Below are 23,710 nucleotides of genomic sequence, written 5' to 3'. Positions count from 1 at the left end.
CGGGGGGGGGGGGGGTTTATTCAAATTGGAGAATTTGGGACCATATATGACAGATCATTCTTCTTGAGGTCTGAAACATAAAACAATAAAGTCAGGGGGCATATAGTAATAAGTGTAAAGTGTGATATTGTTCGTTACTAATTCAGTAGGGTATTTTAGTCATTAAAGAAGAGAAATCGAGGTTGTCTCTCCCGTGTGGACTCTCCTCGCAGAAATCCGAGACAACCTTTCGTCTTCTTTCCCTTCTTCTTGCAAAACTACAAAACCCTAATTTTCCTTTCCTCGTAATCTTAGGGATACACGTACATAGGCATGAATGTCTTGGTGTATCAATGCTCTTGGTAGATGGTTGGAGATTTGGGATTGATTTCCAAGGATTGAGGCGATTTAGGGTTTCCTTGTTCTAGTAGAATCGATGGCGAAAGATACGGTGGCGGACGAGTTCGTGGTTGTTTCACAGGTTCGGACAGGGTTGAAGAGAGAGTTGCAGTTTGTCTTGAGGTCCCAGTCGGAGATCTGCGGTGGCGAGTATCTGGGTAGGACCAGGGCGAGGAAAAACCTAAATTGCGAATCCGGTTTTACGGAGAAGAAGGCATCCAACGGCGGTTCTGATTTGAAATACGCGAGGAAGAAGTGGCGTGTTGGGAAGGTTGGGAAAGGGGATGTTCTTGATAAATCTGATGGCGCAGGAGGTGGTGCTCTTGAGGAAGATGAAGCTAAGAGTGATATTGTCGATTTTGACGAAGCAAAGGGAGATTCTGTTGAATCGGAGAGTAAGAGATCATTAGGTGACAATGTTGAGGATTCTGCTTTGGTGGATTCTTTGGAACCCATGTGTGAAGATGAGGTACACGAAGAAAAGAAAACACACGAGGAAGACAATTCACCCGAATCTGGTAAAGGCGAAGAAGTGAATGAGAGGATGGAGAATGGGTTAGTGGATAAACCTTTGAGGAGGTTTACAAGGTCTTTAATGAAACAGGAAGGGGATTCTAACAATTCTAATATCAGAAAAATTACCAAGCCAGAGAATTTGGGCGAAGTAAAAGACGAGGTCGGTGAATTTGATACACATGATGCTCGAAGTCTGAAGAAACTTCACAGGAATTTTCCGGCAAGGTTGAAAGATCTTTTAGGTATGGGAATACTTGAGGGACTTACTGTGTACTATCTTCGAGGAGCAAAGGTATATACAATGATCCTGATTTGTCTTTAATGGGAATTTCATTTTTTTATTGAGACTCTTAATCCTTCTATTGATGGCGTGAATGGCTGATATGACTGCCATTCTCATAGACAAGAGAGGCAGGGACTGCAGGGCTTAAAGGAGTGATTACGGGCTCTGGTATTTTGTGTTTTTGCAGTGCTTGCAAAGGAACTCAAGTAAGCAATGCCCAGTATTCTTTACATAATAATAAATGGCGTTGCCAAATGCTCGTGGTGTTGCCAAATGTCAAACCTTGGAGATGCTACTTTTATAGGTTGTGAGTCCCAATGTGTTTGAGTCACATGCCTCTAGCCCAAACAAGCGGCCACCTGAGTATATCTTGCTGGAGACAGGAAATACACTTCGTGACGTCATGAATATATGCAGAAATTCATCCTTGGCTACTTTGGAAGGAAAACTTCGGGTGGCTGTTGGGCCAACCATGAAGAAATCTAGCATGTGCTTCAATTGCCAAGGTTGCTGATGGTTCATCGACTTTGGTACTTTATAAGGACCCTTTGAAATCAACTTATCTCTTATCAAATAACTTAAAACTGGTACACATCTAATGGGTTGCAGGATCATTGACCGAGACTTGGGATACAAAGACATTGATCTTGTGTAAATTGTGCTTGGAGATAGAGGAGCATGAAAAGGTGCCTCAAACCAGTTCTCCTAAAGTGTGTGGCAATGTTGAGATGTATGGTTCTAAATCTCCAGTTGAAACTTTATCTGGTGTTTTTAAGAGCACAAAATCAATAGACGAATGCACAAATAGCCAACTTAGGTGAATATCTGTTGGTCTAGATGGGAGGTAAAATTAAAAAGTGGATTATTTTATTTTATGACTATCTGACATGGATTGTGTTATAGACCCTCGATTATGTGGTTCTCTTCGTAGAATGCGCATGATTCCCCTCTTGTGTAGTGCAGACATTTAGTATGCTACTTAGTTTGTTAGCTATTAAGTTAAATTTTCTTTCTGGGTTTCTGCAGATTGCCAGAGCCAAGAGTTGTTCCAGAAACTATTCCAAGTGAGTCAAAATCCAGCCCACTCAAAAGCAACAGCAAAGAAAGACTAACCAGAAAGTGAGTGGTGTATAGGAGTGATGGCATTTACGTTATGTGCTGGTTTCTAGTACTGTATTTTTCTGTTAGTTTTCCCATATCTGTTAAAGTTTGATTAGTTCTAAATCTGAGTTTGTATCCTTTGGAAAGGGATCTGCATTCCCCTGAGCCAAAGGTGGTTCCAGAAACTCTTCCAAGTGAGTTAAAATCCAGCTTACTCAAAAGCAACGGGAAAGGAAGACTAACCAGAAAGTGAGTAGTGTCTAAACGTGATGTCATTTACCTAATGGATTGCTTTCAGGTGCTGGATTGATCTGTTAGTTTGGCACTGTATTTTTATTTTGATTAGTTCCAAAAACTGTTTTCTATTGTTTGATAGGGATTTGCGGTTGCACAAGTTGGTTTTCGAGGATGATGTACTGCCAGATGGGACTGAAGTCGGCTATTATGTTGCTGGAAAGGTTCGATTTGACATGGCTTTTCTGGTTGATTTTAGGTTTTTTTTTGTAATTTACTTCAAGCATATTTGTTCTTATGCAGAGAATGCTTGTTGGCCATAAGAAGGCATTTGGCATACATTGTTCTTGTTGCAACACAGTGGTAAATTTTCTACCACCTCATCTCTTGCATTCCTGGTTGGTGTTGAGTTCTGAATTGATATTAATCTCCCTATGGGACCAGATCAGTCCTTCTCAGTTTGAGGCTCATGCTGGTTGCGCAAGTCGTCGGAAGCCGTAAGTCCCTTGTATTTTTTCAAATGTTGATGTTCTATGTCTGTATGTATAATGTGTTCATTCTTTACTGTGGCTTGAGTATTTCTCGGCAATGATCTACTTTCCAATGTTTCTACTGTGGTTAAAAAGAATATGCTAAGAATAATTTAGTTTTTCATCTCTTTACTGAATAGATTTCAGCACATTTATACAACTAATGGGGTATCTCTGCATGAGCTATCGGTAGCACTATCAAGAGACCATAAGTTTTGTGTCCAAGAAAATGATGACCTTTGCAGCATTTGTAAAGATGGAGGTGACCTCTTGTGTTGTGATACCTGTCCAAGATCATTTCATACATGTCAGTTTCTTGGACTTTCCCATTTTCTTGTTGAATTGAGTTTATGTTTTGTTGGTGTCCCCTTAACTGAGGTTTCCTGGTTATTTCTTTGTTTCTGTACCAGTATGTGCTTCTCTATCAAGCCTTCCATCTGGGAGGTGGTCCTGCAAATATTGTACAAATATGTTTTTGAGAGAAAAATTTGTGGAGTGTAATGCCAATGCCTTAGCAGCTGGAAGGGTTTTAGGAGTTGACGCGATTGCTGAAATAACCAAAAGATGCATTCGAATTGTAAGTTCTCTTGGAAGTGGGCTCCCAAGTGTATGTGTGTTATGCAGGTGAGTTTCAGGCTTTTGATCTATTATATTGTTTTGTATATCCAGTTGTTCACCTTCTTACTCGAGCATTGGTGAATTACTTCCTGGTACAATCATAAAGACTTGTAAGAAGAGCTGTATTCTTCTGAACTTCGTTTGGAAAAATGTGTTACCACGTCTTCTCTTCCCACTAGCCCTTTGCATGTTGCTTATATTTGGAAGAGAGTCTGTTTATGCATTCGTTACATCTCGTCATATTGGTATATTTTTTCCTTCTGAACTCGAACCTTAATTTTCTTGATGCTGCAGAGGTCATAGTTTCAGTAGGTTGGGCTTTAATCCTCGAACCGTGATTATTTGTGATCAGGTATTTTGTTGTTTGTTTGCTGAGTAATATACTCTATTTAAGACAAAAAAAATAGGCTACATCTGGGAGCTTAAAACCTCATCTTCTATATTCTGCAGTTTGGTTTTCACTATTTTGTTTCCTATATTTTTCTAGTGTGAGAAGGAATTCCATGTGGGCTGTTTGAAAGAACACAAGATTGCTGATCTTAAGGTGCTCTTCCTGGTCTATGCTTCTTTCTTTTTTTCCTCTTTGTTTTTCTTCAGGCAAGACCCATAATCTTTCCAAAGTGTTTGTTCTTTTGCTTTCATCCTAGTTTTGTTGACATGGTTATCTAACAGGAGTTACCTGAAGGACGATGGTTCTGTTGCTGTGACTGCGAGAGGATCCATACTTCATTGCAAAACCTGATAATTCACGGAGATGAGATGCCCGATAACAACTTTCTGAATTTTATAAGGAAAAAGCGAAAACCTAGTGAAGAAGATTGTTCAGACGATAGCACTGATTTAGATATTAAATGGAGGGTCCTTAGCGGGAGATTGGCTGCTTCTGATTATGATATGAAAACACTGCTTGCAAGGGCAGTCTCAATCTTTCATGTAAGTACAGGTCGTCTGTAGGCCATGTGGATAATACTCCAATATATAAAAACTGGCTAAAACATTTTCAGACTTGTTGTCCTATTCATCTGAGCTGCTTTTGTGAAGTTTTAACCTTTTTGTTTGTCTTTCAATGATGTAGGAGCGGTTTGATCCGATCAGTGAATCTGGAACTAGAGGAGATCTCATCCCAGCAATGGTCTATGGGTAAGCATTGTTATTTTCTTTGATCAGTTGCATGCTCATTTTGATCACCCAATGAGTAATGAAACTGCGTTTTTTGCCTGGGAGCACAGGAGGCAAGCAAAAGGCCAAGATTTCAGTGGCATGTTTTGCATCATGTTGACTGTGAAGTAAGATTGTTTTCTTATTGAGTCTTATCCTGGGTTTTCGGCATAAAGACTTTTAGATTTATCATTTTGTAATCACTGGGTTATGTATTGATTGTGCGCAGTCAGGTGATTGTGTCGGTAGGAGTCTTCAGGATTTTTGGATCAGAACTTGCTGAACTTCCTCTGGTGGCTACCAGCAGTGACTGTCAAGGGCAGGTAATCGTTTTTCATGCATAGGGCAAAAAAAAGCTCACTTCTTTTGGCATTTTCCACAACAGCGGAGGACCTTCCCGAGAAAATGAGAAATGTGTAAAAAGGGTTAAAACTTAAAAGTCAATCCTCTCTTATCAATCCGAATTTCCTCCACGTGTAGGGTTACTTCCAATGCATGTTTGGTTGCATCCAGAGGCTGATGGGTTTACTGAAGGTGAAACACCTCGTGCTTCCAGCAGCTGACGAAGCCAAATCCATCTGGACCGACAAATTTGGCTTCACCAAGATGACCCCGGAGGAGGTAAGTTCAAATCTCTCAATGATTTCAACTGCTTCTACTGCTAGTAGTAGTACTATTTCTACAACTGATAAAACTCTTGTCTTGTGGTGTGGGTTATTTAAGGTGAATGAATACAGGAAAGATTTCCAGGTGATGGTTTTTGAAGGGACATCGATGCTGAGAAAGCCAGTTCCTGAGACAGGAGCAGTAACTAATTGAGCATCATTGATCTTCCTAATGGCAGCAGGAGAAGCTTTCACCATATTTATTCCGACCCTTTTTCATTGTTTATGCTAAGGCAATGGAGGGAGGCCCCCTTTGGTGTTCCTTTCTACCTGTACAGGTGTTTTTTCCTCTTGTTTCTGTACAGCTCTCTCTCTCTGATCATACATAGAGAGAGAAAATTCTTTTTTGGTAAGAGGGAGAGGAGAGTCATTCTTTGGATTTGTATGGGTTGGGATTCGAATCAATTTTTTTTTTTTGGAATTACTATTGTGTAAAGGGCATATTCTCTCCTTTCTATTGCTGAAAGAAGGTAAAGGAAGTGATAAATTTTCATAGAAATCGCTAGTATATCGTTCCAATATCAGATTTTGGGATGTGCAGACCGGAATCTTAACCGGTTCGGTCACATCTGTACACAGATTTAGACTACTTTACCAGACCACAACAACACAACACCATAGATGAGGATAAGGAAGGCTTCACATGAATCAATCGCACTCCAAGAGAAATTACATTATTTCAACCAGAAATACAAGCCTAAAATAGCATCCACCAAAACCTGTCTTCTTAGTCCAATTCCAGCACCAGGGCTTAAACATTGTATCAGTATCATGCCAGTAGGGAACTTATTTTCAAGCGTAGGCAACGACGAAACCCTAAAAACATGATTCTCGACCACTCGTCACATTGACCATGATTTTAGAAACTACTAAAAACTTCAACTTAGAATTTGACATTAAGCAAATGTTCTTTACACAACCTTTAAACAGTCCGCTTTTAAATCTATCAAGAACCCATAAACATCCGCTTTCGCCAATACGAAACCTAAGTCAAACTTTGATTGTAAAAAAAATGGTTCCCGTCGCTTCAACTTAACTTTGCAAAGTTGAAAATTCGCGAATACACCTGCACCGACAAGAATGATTTCTACAAAGCAACCCAGAAAGAGTATAACAATGCAATGCTATATTCACTGAGACGCAATCATCTAACGGATACATGCATTCGAAAAACACAAAGAGGGCAAAGAAGTACCGAGATATCTGATCGAGAGTGAAGCGAGAGGGATCGGAGAAGAAATCTTTGAGGCGAATGGGCTGAGCGTCGCGGCCATCGTGGAGGAGCTCGAACGCGGTCACGAGGTAGTTCTCCTCCAGGAGGGAAGTTAATTTTTGATCCTTCTCCAAGCCCAATGACATTAGCCCATTAAGAAGCCCACATTTGTATTTTACTAAAACAAATAACACATCTCAATATTTTGTCAAATCCAACAATAGACTAAATAATCTACGATAATAGAAGTTTGAATAATTGGTGAAAATAAATGTTTCAATTTTCGGGCTTTCTCAGCCCAATAAGGTTTGTTAATTTATTTTTGATCCTTCTCCAAGCCCAATGACATTAGCCCATTAAACTAAGCCCACATTTGTATTTTACTAAAACAAATAACACAGAAGATTCCTTTTTTAAAAGAACAGAGAGGTATTTCCAGTTGATTTCTGCTCTATGTTACTGCAATTTCATAATGGACGAATAAAAAAAACCCAAATTCAATATTATATAAAACAAACGAGGATAATTAGTCAGGGCTTCTCGCCCACGTAATTGCAATTAACGAAAACACTAGCCCATCAACAACGACAAACGAAACTAAACTAATGGCGGTGGCGAGGGTGGTCACGATTCCCAGGATAAACAGCGCCAGGTAGATAGGATCTAGGGAGCAACCACCCGCGTCGTGTGATGGCTTCCCCTTGGGGAGACTCGATCTCGGGCCGCGTCTTGGATGCCTGCCGTCTGGGAGCCCTGCCTCTAGAGTGAGAGGCCCCTGCTGCACCGAAGAAGCCAAAAAGGAAAACGTTGATGAGAAGGAACATAGAACAAAACGAAATAGAAATTAATTACCTGGGAACAGAAGGGGCGGCGGCGGAGCTGACACGGGCGCTGTGTATATATAAATATATTTGTATGTATGTATATATATATTTGTATAGATGTGTGTATATTTATGTGTATTTTTTATTTTGTATATATATATATATATAGACTTCGTGGCCTGCCACATCAGCCGTTAACGGATAATTTAACACCGTTTCGGATTGTGTAGTAAATTACAGTAAAATTGGGTAATTCGTGTACGAATTTGGGACATTTGATAATATAGTGTAGATTTTTATCAAATTAAAAATTCGTGTAGTAAAAGGTCACTTTTTATTAATTCTGTATAGGAAAATTTTAGTTTTCGATATATATAAAACAAAAGAGAAGAATTCGCAAGGCTTCTCGCCGATGGAGTTGTCAGGGGGTTGTAGTTGCAAGTAATGAAGATACCAATGACATTAGCTCATTAATAATGATCAACAAAACTAAATCGGACAGATCGTAATGACGGCGACGGTAGAAGAATTTGAAGATTGCGGTGTCCAGAGTCGTCACGATGCCCATAAAATATATATATAACAGGAAAACAAGTGTCGTTTTCAGTGTTTATACTTGTTGATATAAACATCCTCACTCCACTAAGTCCACTTTATCCAAAAAAAAAAAAAAAGAATTTCAAAGTGATTCCGACAACTGTTTCATTGGGTTGGCATCACTAGGATCTGTTCTCGAGTTTCAGAAGCCTATACTGTTTTCGAATTGATAAAATAGCCCAAGTATTATGGGCCTATCTTAATTGATCAATTTATGGTTTAAATAATTTTTTCACTTTATTTTGTGTATTCCTCTCTATTTTTTTTTACGAATTACCATTCATATGTTTTCCATTGTTATATTGTAAGTTTAAATTTAAATTGGAATTTTACCATATAATTATATAAAAGGAAAATTCTACATTGCTCATCAACTCCTTGGGATATTTCTTCTAAAAAAATACTAAAACATATAAACACATTGAAATAATTACAAAAATTAACGCTGAAAAGTTAAATAGAAGTTTGAATAATTGGTGAAAATAAGGTTTGTTAATTTATTTTTGATCCTTCTCCAAGCCCAATGACATTAGCCCATTAAACTAAGCCCACATTTGTATTTTACTAAAACAAATAACACAGAAGATTCCTTTTTTGAAAGAACAGAGAGGTATTTCCAGTTGATTTCTGCTCTATGTTACTGCAATCTAAACCACCAAATTCAGATTGACAAAAATAAAAAATTAAAAGAAAAATTTAACGAAGTAATCAGTTTGTGTCATAATAATATATTAAAATACACTTTGACAAAAAAAATTTATAAGTTTTAAAAATAAATTATATCTTTTTTTACATGTATAACTATAAACCATAAAAAATATTTATTTTGTTATACAACAAAACACATATTTTGTAGCTTATTTATTACTATTATACGACTATTGTACGATTAGTTTATTATATAATTAAGACTTTTGAATTTTATAAAAATGTAAAAAAACGTTTAGACTTCGTGGCCTGCCACATCAGCCGTTAACGGATAATTTAACACCGTTTCGTATTGTGTAGTAAATTACAGTAAAATTGGGTAATTCGTGTACGAATTTGGGACATTTGATAATATAGTGTAGATTTTTATCAAATTAAAAATTCGTGTAGTAAAAGATCACTTTTTATTAATTCCGTATAGGAAAATTTTAGTTTTCGATATATATAAAACAAAAGAGAAGAATTCGCAAGGCTTCTCGCCGATGGAGTTGCCAGGGGGTTGTAGTTGCAAGTAATGAAGATACCAATGACATTAGCTCATTAATAATGATCAACAAAACTAAATCGGACAGATCGTAATGACGGCGACGGTAGAAGAACTTGAAGATTGCGGTGTCCAGAGTCGTCACGATGCCCATAAAATATATATATAACAGGAAAACAAGTGTCGTTTTCAGTGTTTATACTTGTTGCTATAAACATCCTCACTCCACTAAGTCCACTTTATCCAAAAAAAAAAAAAGAATTCCAAAGTGATTCCGACAACTGTTTCATTGGGTTGGCATCACTAGGATCTGTTCTCGAGTTTCAGAAGCCTATACTGTTTTCGAATTGATAAAATAGCCCAAGTATTATGGGCCTATCTTAATTGATCAATTTATGGTTTAAATAATTTTTTCACTTTATTTTGTGTATTCCTCTCTATTTTTTTTTACGAATTACCATTCATATGTTTTCCATTGTTATATTGTAAGTTTAAATTTAAATTGGAATTTTACCATATAATTATATAAAAGGAAAATTCTACATTGCTCATCAACTCCTTGGGATATTTCTTCTAAAAAAATACTAAAACATATAAACACATTGAAATAATTACAAAAATTAACGCTGAAAAGTTAAATAGAAGTTTGAATAATTGGTGAAAATAAGGTTTGTTAATTTATTTTTGATCCTTCTCCAAGCCCAATGACATTAGCCCATTAAACTAAGCCCACATTTGTATTTTACTAAAACAAATAACACAGAAGATTCCTTTTTTGAAAGAACAGAGAGGTATTTCCAGTTGATTTCTGCTCTATGTTACTGCAATCTAAACCACCAAATTCAGATTGACAAAAATAAAAAATTAAAAGAAAAATTTAACGAAGTAATCAGTTTGTGTCATAATAATATATTAAAATACACTTTGACAAAAAAAATTTATAAGTTTTAAAAATAAATTATATCTTTTTTTACATGTATAACTATAAACCATAAAAAATATTTATTTTGTTATACAACAAAACACATATTTTGTAGCTTATTTATTACTATTATACGACTATTGTACGATTAGTTTATTATATAATTAAGACTTTTGAATTTTATAAAAATGTAAAAAAACGTTAATTTTGATAACATTTCGTTGAGATATGATAAATATATTTGAATTAATTCATAAACATAATACAAAACGTTTTGTTTCAAAATTATAATATCTTAGGTTATTGTTTAAGGAAGAAGTAGATATATCATATACATTTATTTATACTTCATCACAAACTTAACAAAATATGACAAATATTTAATACCAAATTTGTGATCAAATATTTTTATGTTTTTGAAAATGTTCATCGTCATTGGATGAAATCTCATCAAAATTAGCAATTTTTTTTAAGCTTTTACAAAATTGAAATGTCATAAAATTGAATTAAGATAATCGTACAATATTCGTGTTAAAGTCGTACATGTACTTATTTTATTATACAATAAAACAAATATTTTGTAACTTATTTACTACTATGATACGATATTGTACGATTAATTTATCACATAATTACGACTTTTAAATTTTATAAAAATATAAAAAAAATTATTAATTTTGATAACATTTCGTTGAGAGATGATAAATATATTCGAATTAACCCATAAATATGATATACAAAAATTTTTGTTTCAAAATTATAATACCTTAAGTTATTATTCAAAGAAGAAGTAATGTATCATACATATTTACTTATACTCCAATATATACTTAACAAAATATGACAAATGTTTAATACCAAATTTTTGTTCAAATAGTTTTATATTTTTGAAGGTATTCATGGTCATTTGACAAAATCTCATCAAAATTAACAATTTTTTACATATTTAGAAAATTAAAAATATCGTAAAATTGAATTAAAATAATCGTATAATGGTCGCATTAAAGTCGTATACAAGTTATAAAAAATGATTTGGTAGTATAATAAAAAAAATATCGTTTTTTTGTTACCGTCCATACACTATTTCTAAAAAATTCCAAAAATAATATACTATATTAATTTTATTTTATTTTAATCTAATATATTCTTTTTGCATGTTTTTTATTTGGAAAAGGGAGGATATTTTGGTATTTTTTATATGTAAGGATATTTAAGTAATTTATCATAAATGTGAGTTATTTTGAAAAAGAAAAATTTGCGTCATTTTTTAAAAAGTAGATAGAGAAATTGATATGGGTCAAAAGGGGTATTTGTGAAGTTTGTCCAAATGGGACTCCTTTGCTCTCTTCCATGGGGTTTTGAACCAATAGAACTCGGCCACGTCATGCGACAGAAAGGTTGTAAAAATTTGGAAAGCTAAATCGATTCGAACCGGCGCCCTCATCTTGCTAAAGCACCGGAGGACCAACTGAGCCGGGGACGATTTTAGAACTATCGTTCTTAACAGAAGCAAAACCAAAAGCAGTGTCGTTTCAGCATTCTCCCCCGTTTATACTTGTTGCTATAAACATCTGATCTCACTTTATCCAAAAAAAAAAAAAAGAATTCCAAAGTGATTCCGACAACTGTTTCATTGGGTTGGCATCTGTTTCTCGAGTTTCAGAAGCCCATACTGTTTTCGAATTGATAAAATAGCCCAAGTTTTATGGCCTATCTTAATTCATCAATTTATGGTTTAAATGATTTTTGTCACTTTATTTTGTGTATTCCTTGGAAAAGATTGCTTCTTTGAAGATTTTGTCTCGCCGATAGGACCTTGAAAAGAATAGAGAAGCGTTTAGACAGGAGCCGGGCTAAAGAATGGAAACATTTTCACTTGGATGGATAGAGAAAAAGTACCAGCAGAGCACTTGCAGGCCGTGAAGCACGAAGAGTTGGAACTGTCAGTGGTTACTCTCGGAAACCCATTTGCGGGACATAAACATGTCCATTCGAGGTTATCTGCTAACGATATGACACAGTCATGCCACGAGTTCTGTTGGAAATCTAAAGCCATGTCTGGTCAGAGAAATCGAAATTTCAAAGCCATACCTGGTCTGCAATCACATGACGTGGAACAGTTAGATGCCAAGACATCGCTTTGATTGTGCGAGGCAAAGCAAGTGCACGTCCAATTGCTCAACCCTATGCCAGAAACATCATCTGCATGCCAGAGGCCGATACTAAGCCATCTGACATATATTACTAGCTTTTGCAGACAACGAAACCATTATATTACTAAAAGTTAAAGTGCTAACCACCGAGACATTGCTGAATCAAGATCAGGCCGAAGAGATACACGAGCACAATGTCCACTCTGATCTTCATTTGTATTCGCTAGAGGAACTACACCAGAAGAAATAATTGCCAGTTGAAATGAACTTGAATCAGTGTTTGCAGAAACCAAAAGCTAATAGAAATCTATGAAGATTGCATGGAAGATGGTGTATAAGACCTTCATCTCAGTTTTGTTCCGCTGATCCAAATGAGGAACCTGCACCAGAGGGAACAAAGAAAGGGCTTTGAGGACAAGAGCTTGATGATAAATTATTACAGGAACTGACAGAGTGTTCATCAACCTGAAACGATCAAGTTAGATGTAGAATGTCAAGGAGAATCATAATTTTCTTCTCATCCTCAATAAGAATAACGGGAGAGACAAATCGTATAGAAAATATGAGAATCTATCTGGAAAAAAATGGTAAAGGAATCTATGGTTGGTCAACAGACGTAAAAAAGATTCAAACTCTGTTGCACCAACTGGGAACAACAACGGCATCCAAGAGCTTACACATGCAATCAAATCATTAAGATTAAGAACACTCAGGATCAGGTCAGACAAAATTAAACATACTTAAAGAGACTTCACAGAACAAGGGCCCAAAAACAGAAGATGAAGAAGAAGAAGAACAAAAAACACCAATCACTGAAACTAGTAGCTAGGATATAAAGAGCGCATCCATATATGGGTCACATCAATCATTAAAATGCATTGCCATGAACAATCCTGAGCTTTGCCGTCTTGTTCTGTTGCCTTGAATTCCCTGTTTAGTTATGTCGGCATAGATGGAGCATTAAAAAAAACTAAGTTAAAGGCCAAGAAGTTATGCTCTATGCTCCTGGAGATGGATCCAACATGCTTGAGCTTGGAAAGTAACACCAATCAGACCAAGAAGAACTCAAAGAACAAAATCAAATTGAAAATGAGAGAGGAACAGGAAAGAACAGAGCAATACCCAGTGAGCCTAAAGAGTGGAAGTGTCGTAAGAGCAAGACGATGAACATAACAGGAGAGGTATGATGTAATAATGATAATATTTTAAAAAAAATCAGATTATAGAATGACTGAGTATGAAATGTATTACACATAGTCAGATGACAAAATTAATGGAAAGAAACCCACCAACTACTTTCAGAAAGAAACCCAATTGCAGATGTGAGAGAGATCCCTCAACCATATGATAGCAGCAAACATGAACTCAAAAAAAAATATGTTCCGTAGTGAGCTCTGCTTTTTCCAATCTGTCCTGAAACACTTTGTTCTCTGTTCGGTTTCTATCCTTCGTTCCATCAGGAGCCGAAAAAGTGAGAGCAGAGCCTGCTTCGAACAAGCTCACGGAAATAGCAGAGAAAGGAGACACAAAGCACAAATAAAAATTTTAAAAAAGGCGAAAGAGAGTTGAAAGCCAGAGGAAAAACGAAAAGAGTTTGAGACAATTTTCAATATGGTATGGCACGAAGACCACACCATATTCCTAAACGCTCCAACGGACGAGAAAGAACATTCTAAACCCAGCAGGAACATAAAAGAAAAGAATTTCAAGAACAAGAGGCTCTATGCAGATTCTTCTTGATAATGGCTAAGTGCCATTAGATTGCAGGTTTTCAGGGTGACGAACCATTTACGTGGGCAAGATTCAAACCCAGCAGGAACATGTTTACATTGTCCCGAATTAACAGAGTATGAAATGTAGCAATCTAACAGAACATGAAAACCACAAGGAAGTTCTTGAATTACTGGGAACAAAAGGTGTTTTGTAAGAACAAAGTTTTGGCCTTTGGACTGAGAAGAGACTTACCCTTGAAACGAGCTTCATTGACACTTGTTGATGTTCTTTTGCAAATATTCCTTTCGCATACTTGTAGATCTCCACGTCCAGGTGGTTGAGCGTTATTATCCGCTCAATAACGTCTTCGGGAACCTTTTTTCGTGCCTGCAACAACGTTCAAGAACAAGATATTCCTGGAAATTTTTCTATACAAATTTTCCATGCCACCAATCTCATTAAGTTTACCTGTTCAAATCGTGTAAGAAATAAGAATGTTATAACTTACCTCTTTCGAAAAATTTGCTGGAGAAATCCTCTTTAGGGAATTAACCCGTCTTGTTGCTTGAGACTTCCTTAAATTAGAAATGCACCCTTCGTAAACTTCCATAAGGGTTTTGACAGTCATCTAAGATATAATTTATAGAATTAGATTGGTCATTAACTCGATCAGTCATAAATGCAAAAGGAAATACGGTGTTCTTTAATTTTTGAAGATGTACTCACATTCTCACTTTTAGTTTCTGCCTTATCCAGAGCTACTTCAGATGCATCATTCTATGATGTCACATACACTGTTGGAAAAAATATTACCCTAACCGACAACTGAGGAACTGTTGTGATACGGAGTTGGATTATACCTGGCGTTCACCATTCCCCGATCTTGATTCCGAGATTTTGACTCTTGGTTCCGCATCATCGAGAAAATGAAGTTTAGAGCTTTGTGCTCGGGAGCACAGCAATATACTTTGTGAGCATGTCTTTAGGTGTAACAAATGCAATAGATAGGCTCCACCAATCTTCTAACTCCACGAAACTATAATTAACTCGTGAATAAGGGTAAAAATACACTTGATGGAATTAGACATGTACAAAAAAGGATTGCAGAAACCTTCACAATCAGGGACAATTAAGACTTAGTCATACCATCAAGAACTGCTGTTTTTGGGTGAACTCATCATCGGTAATATTTGTACCCTCACCAAGAAGAGCATTTCCCATGTGATACAGGTAAAAGGGTAGCTTAAAGAATAATCCTTGCAACTTTCTTAAACTTAAGTTACTCGATATTCCAGCCACCATAATTCAGAACAACCCGAGAAAGCACTTGAGAACCCACTACTTCCGCAAAAAGAGATGCTGATTCTCTATGCTCCTCTGTCAGTCCAACGTACAGCATGCTGTCCAACCTCCTCTGCATGATTCCAAAACCTCTATTATCATATGTAAGATAGGCCAGAAAGGACAAGATAGATGCTCTTATGCAATGTGTTGGGTGAAAATTTTAGTTACCTTTGCAGCTTGAAGAACAGTTTCACCGAGGCTTTTAACATTTATTGATGACAAAATTCTCTATAAAAGCCGAACCCCAGAGAGATTCATAAGAATCTGCTGGGCCAAGATGTAATAAGACAAGTTCTCCCATGGAAATATCTCTGACAGTTAACAGACAAGAATTAGACTGGATGACTATTAGATATCGGCTGTATAATAATTTACAGCAAAACTAATGTGTTTATCGGATCGGATGAAATTGTTACCCTACTTGTTTTTCCCGAAACCTTCTTCTTTTCTTTCATTAGTCTATTTGACAATGCATTAGCTAGCTTGTACCAATTTCACCTAGTTTTTATCAATTTATATACATGGAAATCCACGTTCGTGATCTCGGCATATTTATATGCAATAAATATTTGGTGAAAATCTGCAAAAATCTCACATTTTGCACCTTAGATGATAAAGATACAGCAATAATGTATGCATAATGTTTCAAAAGAATCGGTGGCTTGCATCAAAATGTGTAAATGATAGTAATAAAAGTATATTATGAGATTCATGGGAAAATTCAACAAGATTATGATCAAATGAGCTTAACAGACTGGATTTGCTTAGCCAAAGAACAGCACTGGGTATGTCTAGGAAGTTTCCCTCTTCAAGACTCAATCAATATTATAATATTTAAACAGGTTACCATAAATCCACCAACCAGTATGTTCCAATAATCTCTATTTCTTTTCCCATAACTAAAGGAGGCTTGAAAATATGATCTCTGACAAAAGTGGAGCCATCTAAGCAAGGTTGAACCCATGCAATGAACTACCTATGCATATCATGCCAGGCTAAGCCATCTGCATTTCGGCTCTATCAATCCCCATAGACTACAAGGCTACAAGAAGCATAGTTAGAGCTTCTGTGTCAACTATATTCTCGTTTGCAAGAGCATCACAAGCTCTGGCATCCAATCAACCAATGGAGATAACAATGGAAGACCAATACAACAGTAGGGTTGATAGACATCAAAGAGAAACATATATAGTATAGTTTGGTGGGACGTACCTCGGATCGAAGTGGAGTTTATCATAAGAAAGGGGGCATTCGTCAGTGCTATCATACATCTTCCTCAGAAAACTACAAAAATCAGTAACAAAAGGAAACATGGGAATTAACACAACGGTCAAAGAAAATTCATTGTTCATTCTTTCAATCTACTGTAAACATCGGTAACAGAATATTACCAGTGAAAACATGCGAGCTTTTTTCCTCGCTGATGTTTTCTTCAAGAGAAGAAGAATCCACTCGCTTTCTCACAACTCTTTCACAATGAACAAAATCAAGTTCCTCGGCCGAAATGAGAACTGATGCAATCAAGGAAAAAGGCATCCCTTATAAACAGAAATCAAAGTGAAATGGGCTTGAAACGATATCTCTTGCTATCAATCAAGTCTTTCTCACACATTAACTCGATCTCTCTCTAAGTTTCCATAATCCACACCAAAAGGAGCTCTACACAGATGACATGCGACAACAAGAAAAAAAATACATCCTTTATGTACCTGAGCCAAGAAGCATGAAACCCAGAGCGAGCTGAATAGGATCCATTTGCATTGCTCCACTCCTAACTCTGCCGATCAGTACATGAAAAAACAATCAATCCCATTAAAGATTTGAGAAAAATCATTACAGATGGAACTAGAATCACAAAGTTCGTGTCAATGAAAAACTTCAGACAAGAATGTGCATCTTCATAGAAAAAGGCCGCGAAACAAAAGCCAGCGAACTCCAGAAGCGGATTCATAATCCAAAAAATGGAAAACCCTGGTTTTGTTTATATATCTACCTTTATGCCCCTCTCCAACCCTCGTTATTACATCCCTGCCCTTGAAAGAAAACCGGTCAAACCGGTTGTATGACACTTCTGTTCAGCTTAGATATCAATGATTTCGGATTGGTTTTGCTGTGATGGTGGAAATAATAATTCACCTGAACAAACATAATGGTAGAAATTATATAGATAACAATGGTGTCAAAATCTCAAATCATTGAAAAAGGAGAAATAGATCCCGACATATCTATTAGTCGCTTTTATGAACTGTTTGTCTCATGATGTCCGGTTAACGTGGATCTAGGGTTCCGACAAGTGGAAGATTAAACCAAAAAAAAAAAAGCAATTTCAGAGGGATTGTGTCCCCATAAAGCCCCAACCCTTTATATGAACAAACAGTTGGTTGATGTTTTTCCTTTTGATAGTTTCTGCTTAGCTAAAGAGGAACGAATAGAGAAAATGATTTTTACATGTTTGATGTGAAAGACAGCTCTTGTCTCAAACCCTAAACCTAACACATGCACGGTTTTTTTTTTATCCACCCTCCCCTTTTTTATTTTTTTATTTACATATTTTAATGGCGTGATTTTTCTTGTCGTCTTCTCGCTCATTGCACACTTGGTTTTTTTTGCCCATTTATATAAATTTTTTGTGCCCATATATCAATCCTTCACTTGATGGCACATCGATGCATTGGTTTCTCTTCCAATGTATATAGAATTCACTTGTATCATAAAATTCATAATTAGGGCCCGGCCCCTCTCGAGTTTTTGTGTGTTTTTCATCATTAGTATATTAGAATAAACGGGTTCATGAAAGAAAGAAAAAAGTTAAGCGTAATCATGGTTATGATTAAGATCTAAAACCATATATATATTGAGGGTTCTATGTCAATTATTTGTTAATTCTATATTGGAGGTTCTATGTTAATTATACTTATCTCTAGCATGTCCCATTCTTTATTCGGTTTAGATGTATACATTGATGAGATTTGACCATGACTATTGGGTTGTTGAGTGAAGTATACATATTGTACAAAAAGATTTTTGGTCCTAATTTTAGGAATAGACGTTGATAAATATATCACGTAAGTAATGATGTAATTATATATTTATTTGTGTTGAATTAGATGATAATTTGATGTAATAGATTTTCAATTTGTCTTTGACGAAAGAGATTAGCTTTTCCTTTGAAAGCAGCATGCTCCCATGATTTAGCCAATGTGCCTAATAATGGGTTTTATTAAGGTTTGTATTAACATTAGCAAAGTGGTCGGGTTTCTAAGCAACATCAAAGCTTTTTCTTGTTAATATTAATATAATTAGAAAATATTATAATTCGCGGGATATAAAGTTTCCCTTAATTGGACCATGATTAAGGCCACTCAACAATGTCCGCGGCAGAGCTAATGAAAAAACATTCAATTAAAGTATTTTTTTTTTTGAATTTTCCAAGAAATTATATATAGATGCTATTGCCTTATTTTTATTTCCATTTTTTTATGATAAATAGTCTACCAATTTTCTTTTTTCTTTTTTATTTTTTTGGGACTGTTTTTTTACGAAATGCTAATTTTTTTAACTGTTCACATTTTTCGTTTTTTTTGTATATATATTATATCGCCAATCTTATTTGAATGTGACTTTTGATTTGCGCTTAGATGCATGCACTACTGTTCTCTCATTTTTTTTCATTTTAAAAATTAAGAAATAAAAAAAGGAAACGTAAAGGATGCTTTATTGGGATATTTTTTTGGATTAATGATATGACGTTTAAGATTTTTTTTCTTTCGAATTCAAGATATTTTGAAGAGAAAAAGTATTGAGTATTTCAAATAATCCCCCTCCCCCACACACACACATATATATATATATATATATCGTTTTCTTGGTGGTAATACTTTGGTGTCAAAAACCAAATACTCTAACGTAGTTTCAAAATTAGCATTCTGATTCCCTAAGTATCCAAATCCTTAAGGTATCTTTTCAACTAAAGCTACCACCCAAAAAAAAATTCAATTTAAGTAATATCTAAGTTAATATTGCAACCAATTTATAGGAAAAAATTTAATAGATATCTAGATAATGCTATTAGTGCATTATATCAAAAATACTCTTACTTTGCTATTCTTATTTCAACACTAACTTTCTTTATCTGTGACCATGTGACCCATGTGATCCAAAATATAGTATGGTCACTAATTCATTATGTTTATATCTTATATATCTTACTAATCATTTGATCAACACTACCCTTCTCTATCTGTGATCATGTGACCCATGTGATCCAAAATATAGTATGGTCACTAATTCATTATGTTTATATCTTATATATCTTACTAATTATTTGATTAAAACATCATAAATTTAACGTTATGAGTAATGAGATCAACATGTGACCACACTATATTTTGGATCACATGGGTCACATGGTCACAACTGGAAAATGATATGTGTTGAAGTAAGAATAGCAAAATAAAAGTATTTTTGATAATGCCCCTATTTAATGCAGAGTTAATAGTAATTATGAAATAATCTACATAATTTTTTTTTTTATAATATTTGACTCAGGTGGGATTTAAACCCTGTGGTAAGTAGCAAATAAAATGACTCAAAACAAAATGATTTTTCCTCTTTATTTTATTTTTCTGTAGAATCCCAGTAATTTTTACTCAAGAACTAAAATAGTTAAAATTTTCATAGATTTCTATATTATACAAATAATCTAGTGAATTAAAAATGGCATAAATCTTTTCATGATGCAAATAATTTTAAGCCTATGTAGGGCCATCTCATCTTGGTTATAGTTTACACATACTTTTTATTGAAATCATATTTAGTTTTTTTTAATTTATAAAAAACAAAGTTCAACAAATCTAATCATACACAACTTGTGAGAATCTAAGCATTTTTTACTCTTATTCACTTTTTTTTTAATAATTCGGAAGTTCACCGGACGTTTAATCCGATTACATCTCCAAGAAGACTGGAGAAACCCAGGTGAATACCCCTCTCCACGCTTGGGTTTGAACACAGGGTGAAAGCATGTTTTTTTTACTCCTATTCACTTATCTATTTTACTAATTATGATAAACATATTATTTCATAAAATTATTTTCAAGTTGTGAAAATTTTTACCTTATAAAGAAGGGAAACTCTTAATTTATTTACTTGGTTGATTCAGATTGAAATATTTTTTTATAAATCCTCTTAAAACAATAACATAAATTGTAGTATTTAACGGGATCATATTTTATTATACTATTTTCATGTCATGACATTTTAATGTGAATATTATAGTGGTATGGTTATGCTCGTCTCTTAGTAGATAGTTTCAAAAATGGAAATGGTCATTTGAAAACGTTGAGGAAGTTCAATCTATGGAAAATAAAATTATTATATATAGCCATCCAAAAAAATTGAATAAAAAAAATAAAATTTTAATGATATGAAATCCCATAAGAAAAAATATATATTTATATAATAGTTTGAGTTACTTTAGATATGGCTCGAAGAAAATATCTCATCTAATCTTTAACATTGATTTGATTTTAAGGATAATCTAATTTATATATATATATATTGTCAAAGCTAATTTATATATTTTAGTTGATGGAAATGAACAAACTGATATATACATGAAATAAAAAAAAGGAATTTATGGAATTATCCTTTAATAATATCTAGAAAGCCACTTTTAAAGTTGCATGTATATACATGTGGTGCTTTTGCTCACCAATCACCGTCTCCCATGCTATATTCATATATTACACATAAAAATGAGTAATTAATGAATATATCTTAATCCAAATTTAATAAGGTATAATGTATACAAACCCATATATAATTCAATGCATGATATACTATTGTTTAACCACGTAAATTCGCAATATACCCAAATAAATGAGACATAATTAAGTTCAAATTTTCATACAATTGATTGGAAATAATAATTATTTTGAGCTATTTCTTTTCAAGAAAATGATTTTCCTAAAGAAGTATTCAGGTTTATTAGATTTCTTCCTTACATTCCCGACCAAAGGAAAAAAAAATCCATTCCATAGAAATTCCTTAAATTCTTTGAAACTCATATATTTATAATTTATAATTCATCGTTCTTCTATCCCTTTCTTTTCATATTTCTCTTCCTAATCTATTATTTTCGCAAATCTAAATCTCTTAAATAACTATTTTTTTAATTTTTAAAAAACATTAAAAAATAAAAGAAGATATCTCAAGAATCTTGTAAAAGCCATAACAGTATCATTGATCATTATACTAAATCGATATTTATTTATGCATAAATTGCCTTGCCCTCTCATTTATTTTCCTTTTTTTTGTATGTTTAGACAAGTTAAGAAAAAATATATATGAAAAGAAACAGATATGGAAAAAAGATATGTTAAAAACATACAAACACACTAATAAGATAATTAGATGAATATTTAGTTTAAAATTTTAGAAAAAATTAACATTACTAGAAATTGAAAAACATACAAAAATCATCTGCTGCTGCTATTATTATTATTATTATTATTACCCGATATGTAATTCATCTTTATACTTGAAAATTGCTATTGAAATCGTCAAAATTAAGCGATCAGTATACATATTTTTTTGACGTAATTTATTATTATTCCATTACCATGATATGAAAAAACTAGTTTTTATAATTAAAATACTCGCAGCCAAAAGGAAAAAAACAAAACTTTAGGAGGCATCCAACGTGTCGTTTAATGATTGGATATTAAGGACGGATTTCCAAGTAAGAAACAGAAAAATTCCACGTGTAGCCTCTCTCGTTTCCACTATTTATATTCTCACGAGTTCTTTGCTTTTTAATTGATTTATTTCCTCTTCTTCAAAGTTCAAATCTCTCTCTCTCTCTCTCTCTCGCGAAAGGTAGCCGTTCCTTCACTCCAACATCAAAGCGAGGAGCTTCACTGGTATGTTCATGGCGCATCCCTCTGATTTTTTTCCTTCGTCGACTTGGTGGATAGGAAATGGCAGGTTTTTGGATTTTCTTGGAATTTTTTGAATTCGAAGACGATTTTTTTTCCTGTGGTGGCTTTAATCAGATATCCGAATTTTGGCCTCGATCAAATTTCTGTTATCTGAAATGGATTTCTGTGAGAGATTTGTGGATCCTTTTGGAATGAGGGTTTAATTGGAGGCTTGTCTCGATTTCTTCGCCAGTTTGATGTTCGTGTGTGGACGGGAAAGGGATGAGGACCGGAAATTTAGGGTTCCCGTTTTCCCGAGTTTTGTTCCGAAATCTTTCTGTTATGGAAAATTTGGAAGGCCGTAGTTTGAAATCTTAGATTCCTTTTTTTTATGAGGTTTTAATCGGCAATCAAGCAGTGGGTCAAATTTTTTTGGCGGAGAATTGTATGCGTAGTTGACCGATTGTGGATGCGTTGAGTCATTTTCTTTGTTTGTTCGGTTCTTCAATGAATGGGATGAAACTGCCAATTTGAATGGAAAGAAATTGTAATTTAGCTTTTCGGAATTTGGAATCTACCTAATTGGATTGTGAATTGTTTGGCTTTCCAGGTGTTTGAACCTGTATTTTATGTTCCATTTTCAAGTCAAAGAGGTAACAAGCTCTACAAAGGGAAGGAATATATGGAAGTGGAACTGTGGAAAGTGTTTTTTCGGAAGATAAACGCGTGATTTGATGCAACACGGCTTTGAAATTTGTGGTGCAATGGTATACCTGAGGTGTTGGATTGATGATCTTGGCCTTAGCATTTATTAGAAAATGATCTGATCTGTTTGGAGGAGCCACATTTGTGTATGTTTTGTAAATAGTTTTTGACTTTTCCTCTGTTTTAGGCTAATGGGATTAAGGGTTTGAGTGTTGATTGAATTAATGGCCATTGCCGGTCCACAAAATATTTCTGTGATTGATCCGCGTTTCCCTGGGGACTCCCAGACTCGGACATCCAGACAGAGGGAACACGATGGAAGGGCAAGTGTCCGGGCATCCTCACTCCTGCAGATGTGGAGGGAGCTTGAGGATGACCATGTGATGGGTCATGCCCGAGAGAGAGATGGTGAGAGATGGCTCCAACGAAGGAGTGGTTCTTCCACTTCCAATGTTTCGAGGGGAGATGCTTCTGACAATAATGGAGAGCAGGATGTTGTTTTAGATAATGGAAATTTGGGTGAGAATGAATTTGGTGGATGGTCCCCAACCCCGAGTCATGTTGAATCACACAACTCAAGTGAGGATCTTGGCCTATTTCAGAGTGAGCACTCGTCAGATCTGGGGATGGTTGAAAGGGAAAGA

The 23,710-nt window shown here is 34.9% G+C and overlaps 2 protein-coding genes and 3 long non-coding RNA genes across 11 annotated transcripts in view; 2 read left to right on the top strand and 3 right to left on the bottom strand.

Annotated features, from left to right (window-relative positions):
* Window positions 1-183: 183 nt before the first annotated feature.
* Window positions 184-5,938, top strand: LOC104800570. Of its 2 annotated transcripts, XM_010523412.1 has the most exons (19): window positions 184-1,186; window positions 1,297-1,383; window positions 1,482-1,683; window positions 1,787-1,907; window positions 2,204-2,296; window positions 2,426-2,527; window positions 2,655-2,736; window positions 2,816-2,875; window positions 2,957-3,009; window positions 3,183-3,349; window positions 3,453-3,666; window positions 3,955-4,012; window positions 4,148-4,204; window positions 4,333-4,593; window positions 4,736-4,800; window positions 4,890-4,946; window positions 5,048-5,141; window positions 5,299-5,439; window positions 5,542-5,938. In XM_010523412.1, exons 1-19 carry the CDS (start codon window positions 416-418, stop codon window positions 5,635-5,637), a joined length of 2,781 nt encoding a protein of 926 aa, XP_010521714.1. In that variant the 5' UTR covers window positions 184-415; the 3' UTR covers window positions 5,638-5,938. The 2 variants fall into 2 exon arrangements, with proteins under 2 accessions (XP_010521714.1, XP_010521715.1); XM_010523413.1 differs by lacking the exon at window positions 2,426-2,527.
* LOC104800571 lies at window positions 5,900-6,796 on the bottom strand. The gene is made up of 2 exons (XR_769770.1): window positions 6,679-6,796; window positions 5,900-6,549 (listed from the first exon to the last, which is right to left on the bottom strand). It is a non-coding gene; the product is annotated as an uncharacterized LOC104800571 (long non-coding RNA).
* Window positions 6,797-11,844: 5,048 nt separating this feature from the next.
* LOC109116113 lies at window positions 11,845-13,673 on the bottom strand. The gene is made up of 6 exons (XR_002023673.1): window positions 12,850-13,673; window positions 12,726-12,764; window positions 12,529-12,616; window positions 12,323-12,433; window positions 12,131-12,232; window positions 11,845-12,046 (listed from the first exon to the last, which is right to left on the bottom strand). It is a non-coding gene; the product is annotated as an uncharacterized LOC109116113 (long non-coding RNA).
* Window positions 13,674-14,819: 1,146 nt separating this feature from the next.
* Window positions 14,820-17,511, bottom strand: LOC104800569. 6 transcript variants are annotated; one of them, XR_002023668.1, is made up of 6 exons: window positions 17,151-17,369; window positions 16,833-16,952; window positions 16,654-16,725; window positions 15,610-15,752; window positions 14,958-15,511; window positions 14,820-14,891 (listed from the first exon to the last, which is right to left on the bottom strand). It is a non-coding gene; the product is annotated as an uncharacterized LOC104800569 (long non-coding RNA). The 6 variants fall into 6 exon arrangements; XR_002023670.1 differs by having other exon boundaries at window positions 14,820-14,874; XR_002023672.1 differs by adding an exon at window positions 17,435-17,511 and having other exon boundaries at window positions 14,825-15,511; window positions 17,151-17,218.
* A 4,763-nt stretch (window positions 17,512-22,274) lies between these two features.
* Window positions 22,275-23,710, top strand: part of LOC104800568 — a 5,846-nt gene continuing 4,410 nt past the window's right edge. Inside the window, exons 1-2 of the mRNA XM_010523410.1 lie at window positions 22,275-22,364; window positions 22,972-23,710. Coding sequence (XP_010521712.1) covers window positions 23,291-23,710 — 420 coding nt within the window. The 5' untranslated portion in view covers window positions 22,275-22,364; window positions 22,972-23,290. The remainder of the gene's footprint in view (window positions 22,365-22,971) is intronic.

This window comes from Tarenaya hassleriana, unplaced genomic scaffold (assembly GCF_000463585.1).
Source record: "Tarenaya hassleriana unplaced genomic scaffold, ASM46358v1 Cleome7, whole genome shotgun sequence".
NCBI classification, from domain to species: Eukaryota; Viridiplantae; Streptophyta; class Magnoliopsida; order Brassicales; family Cleomaceae; genus Tarenaya; species Tarenaya hassleriana.
This window is presented reverse-complemented; position numbering and strand designations above follow the sequence as displayed.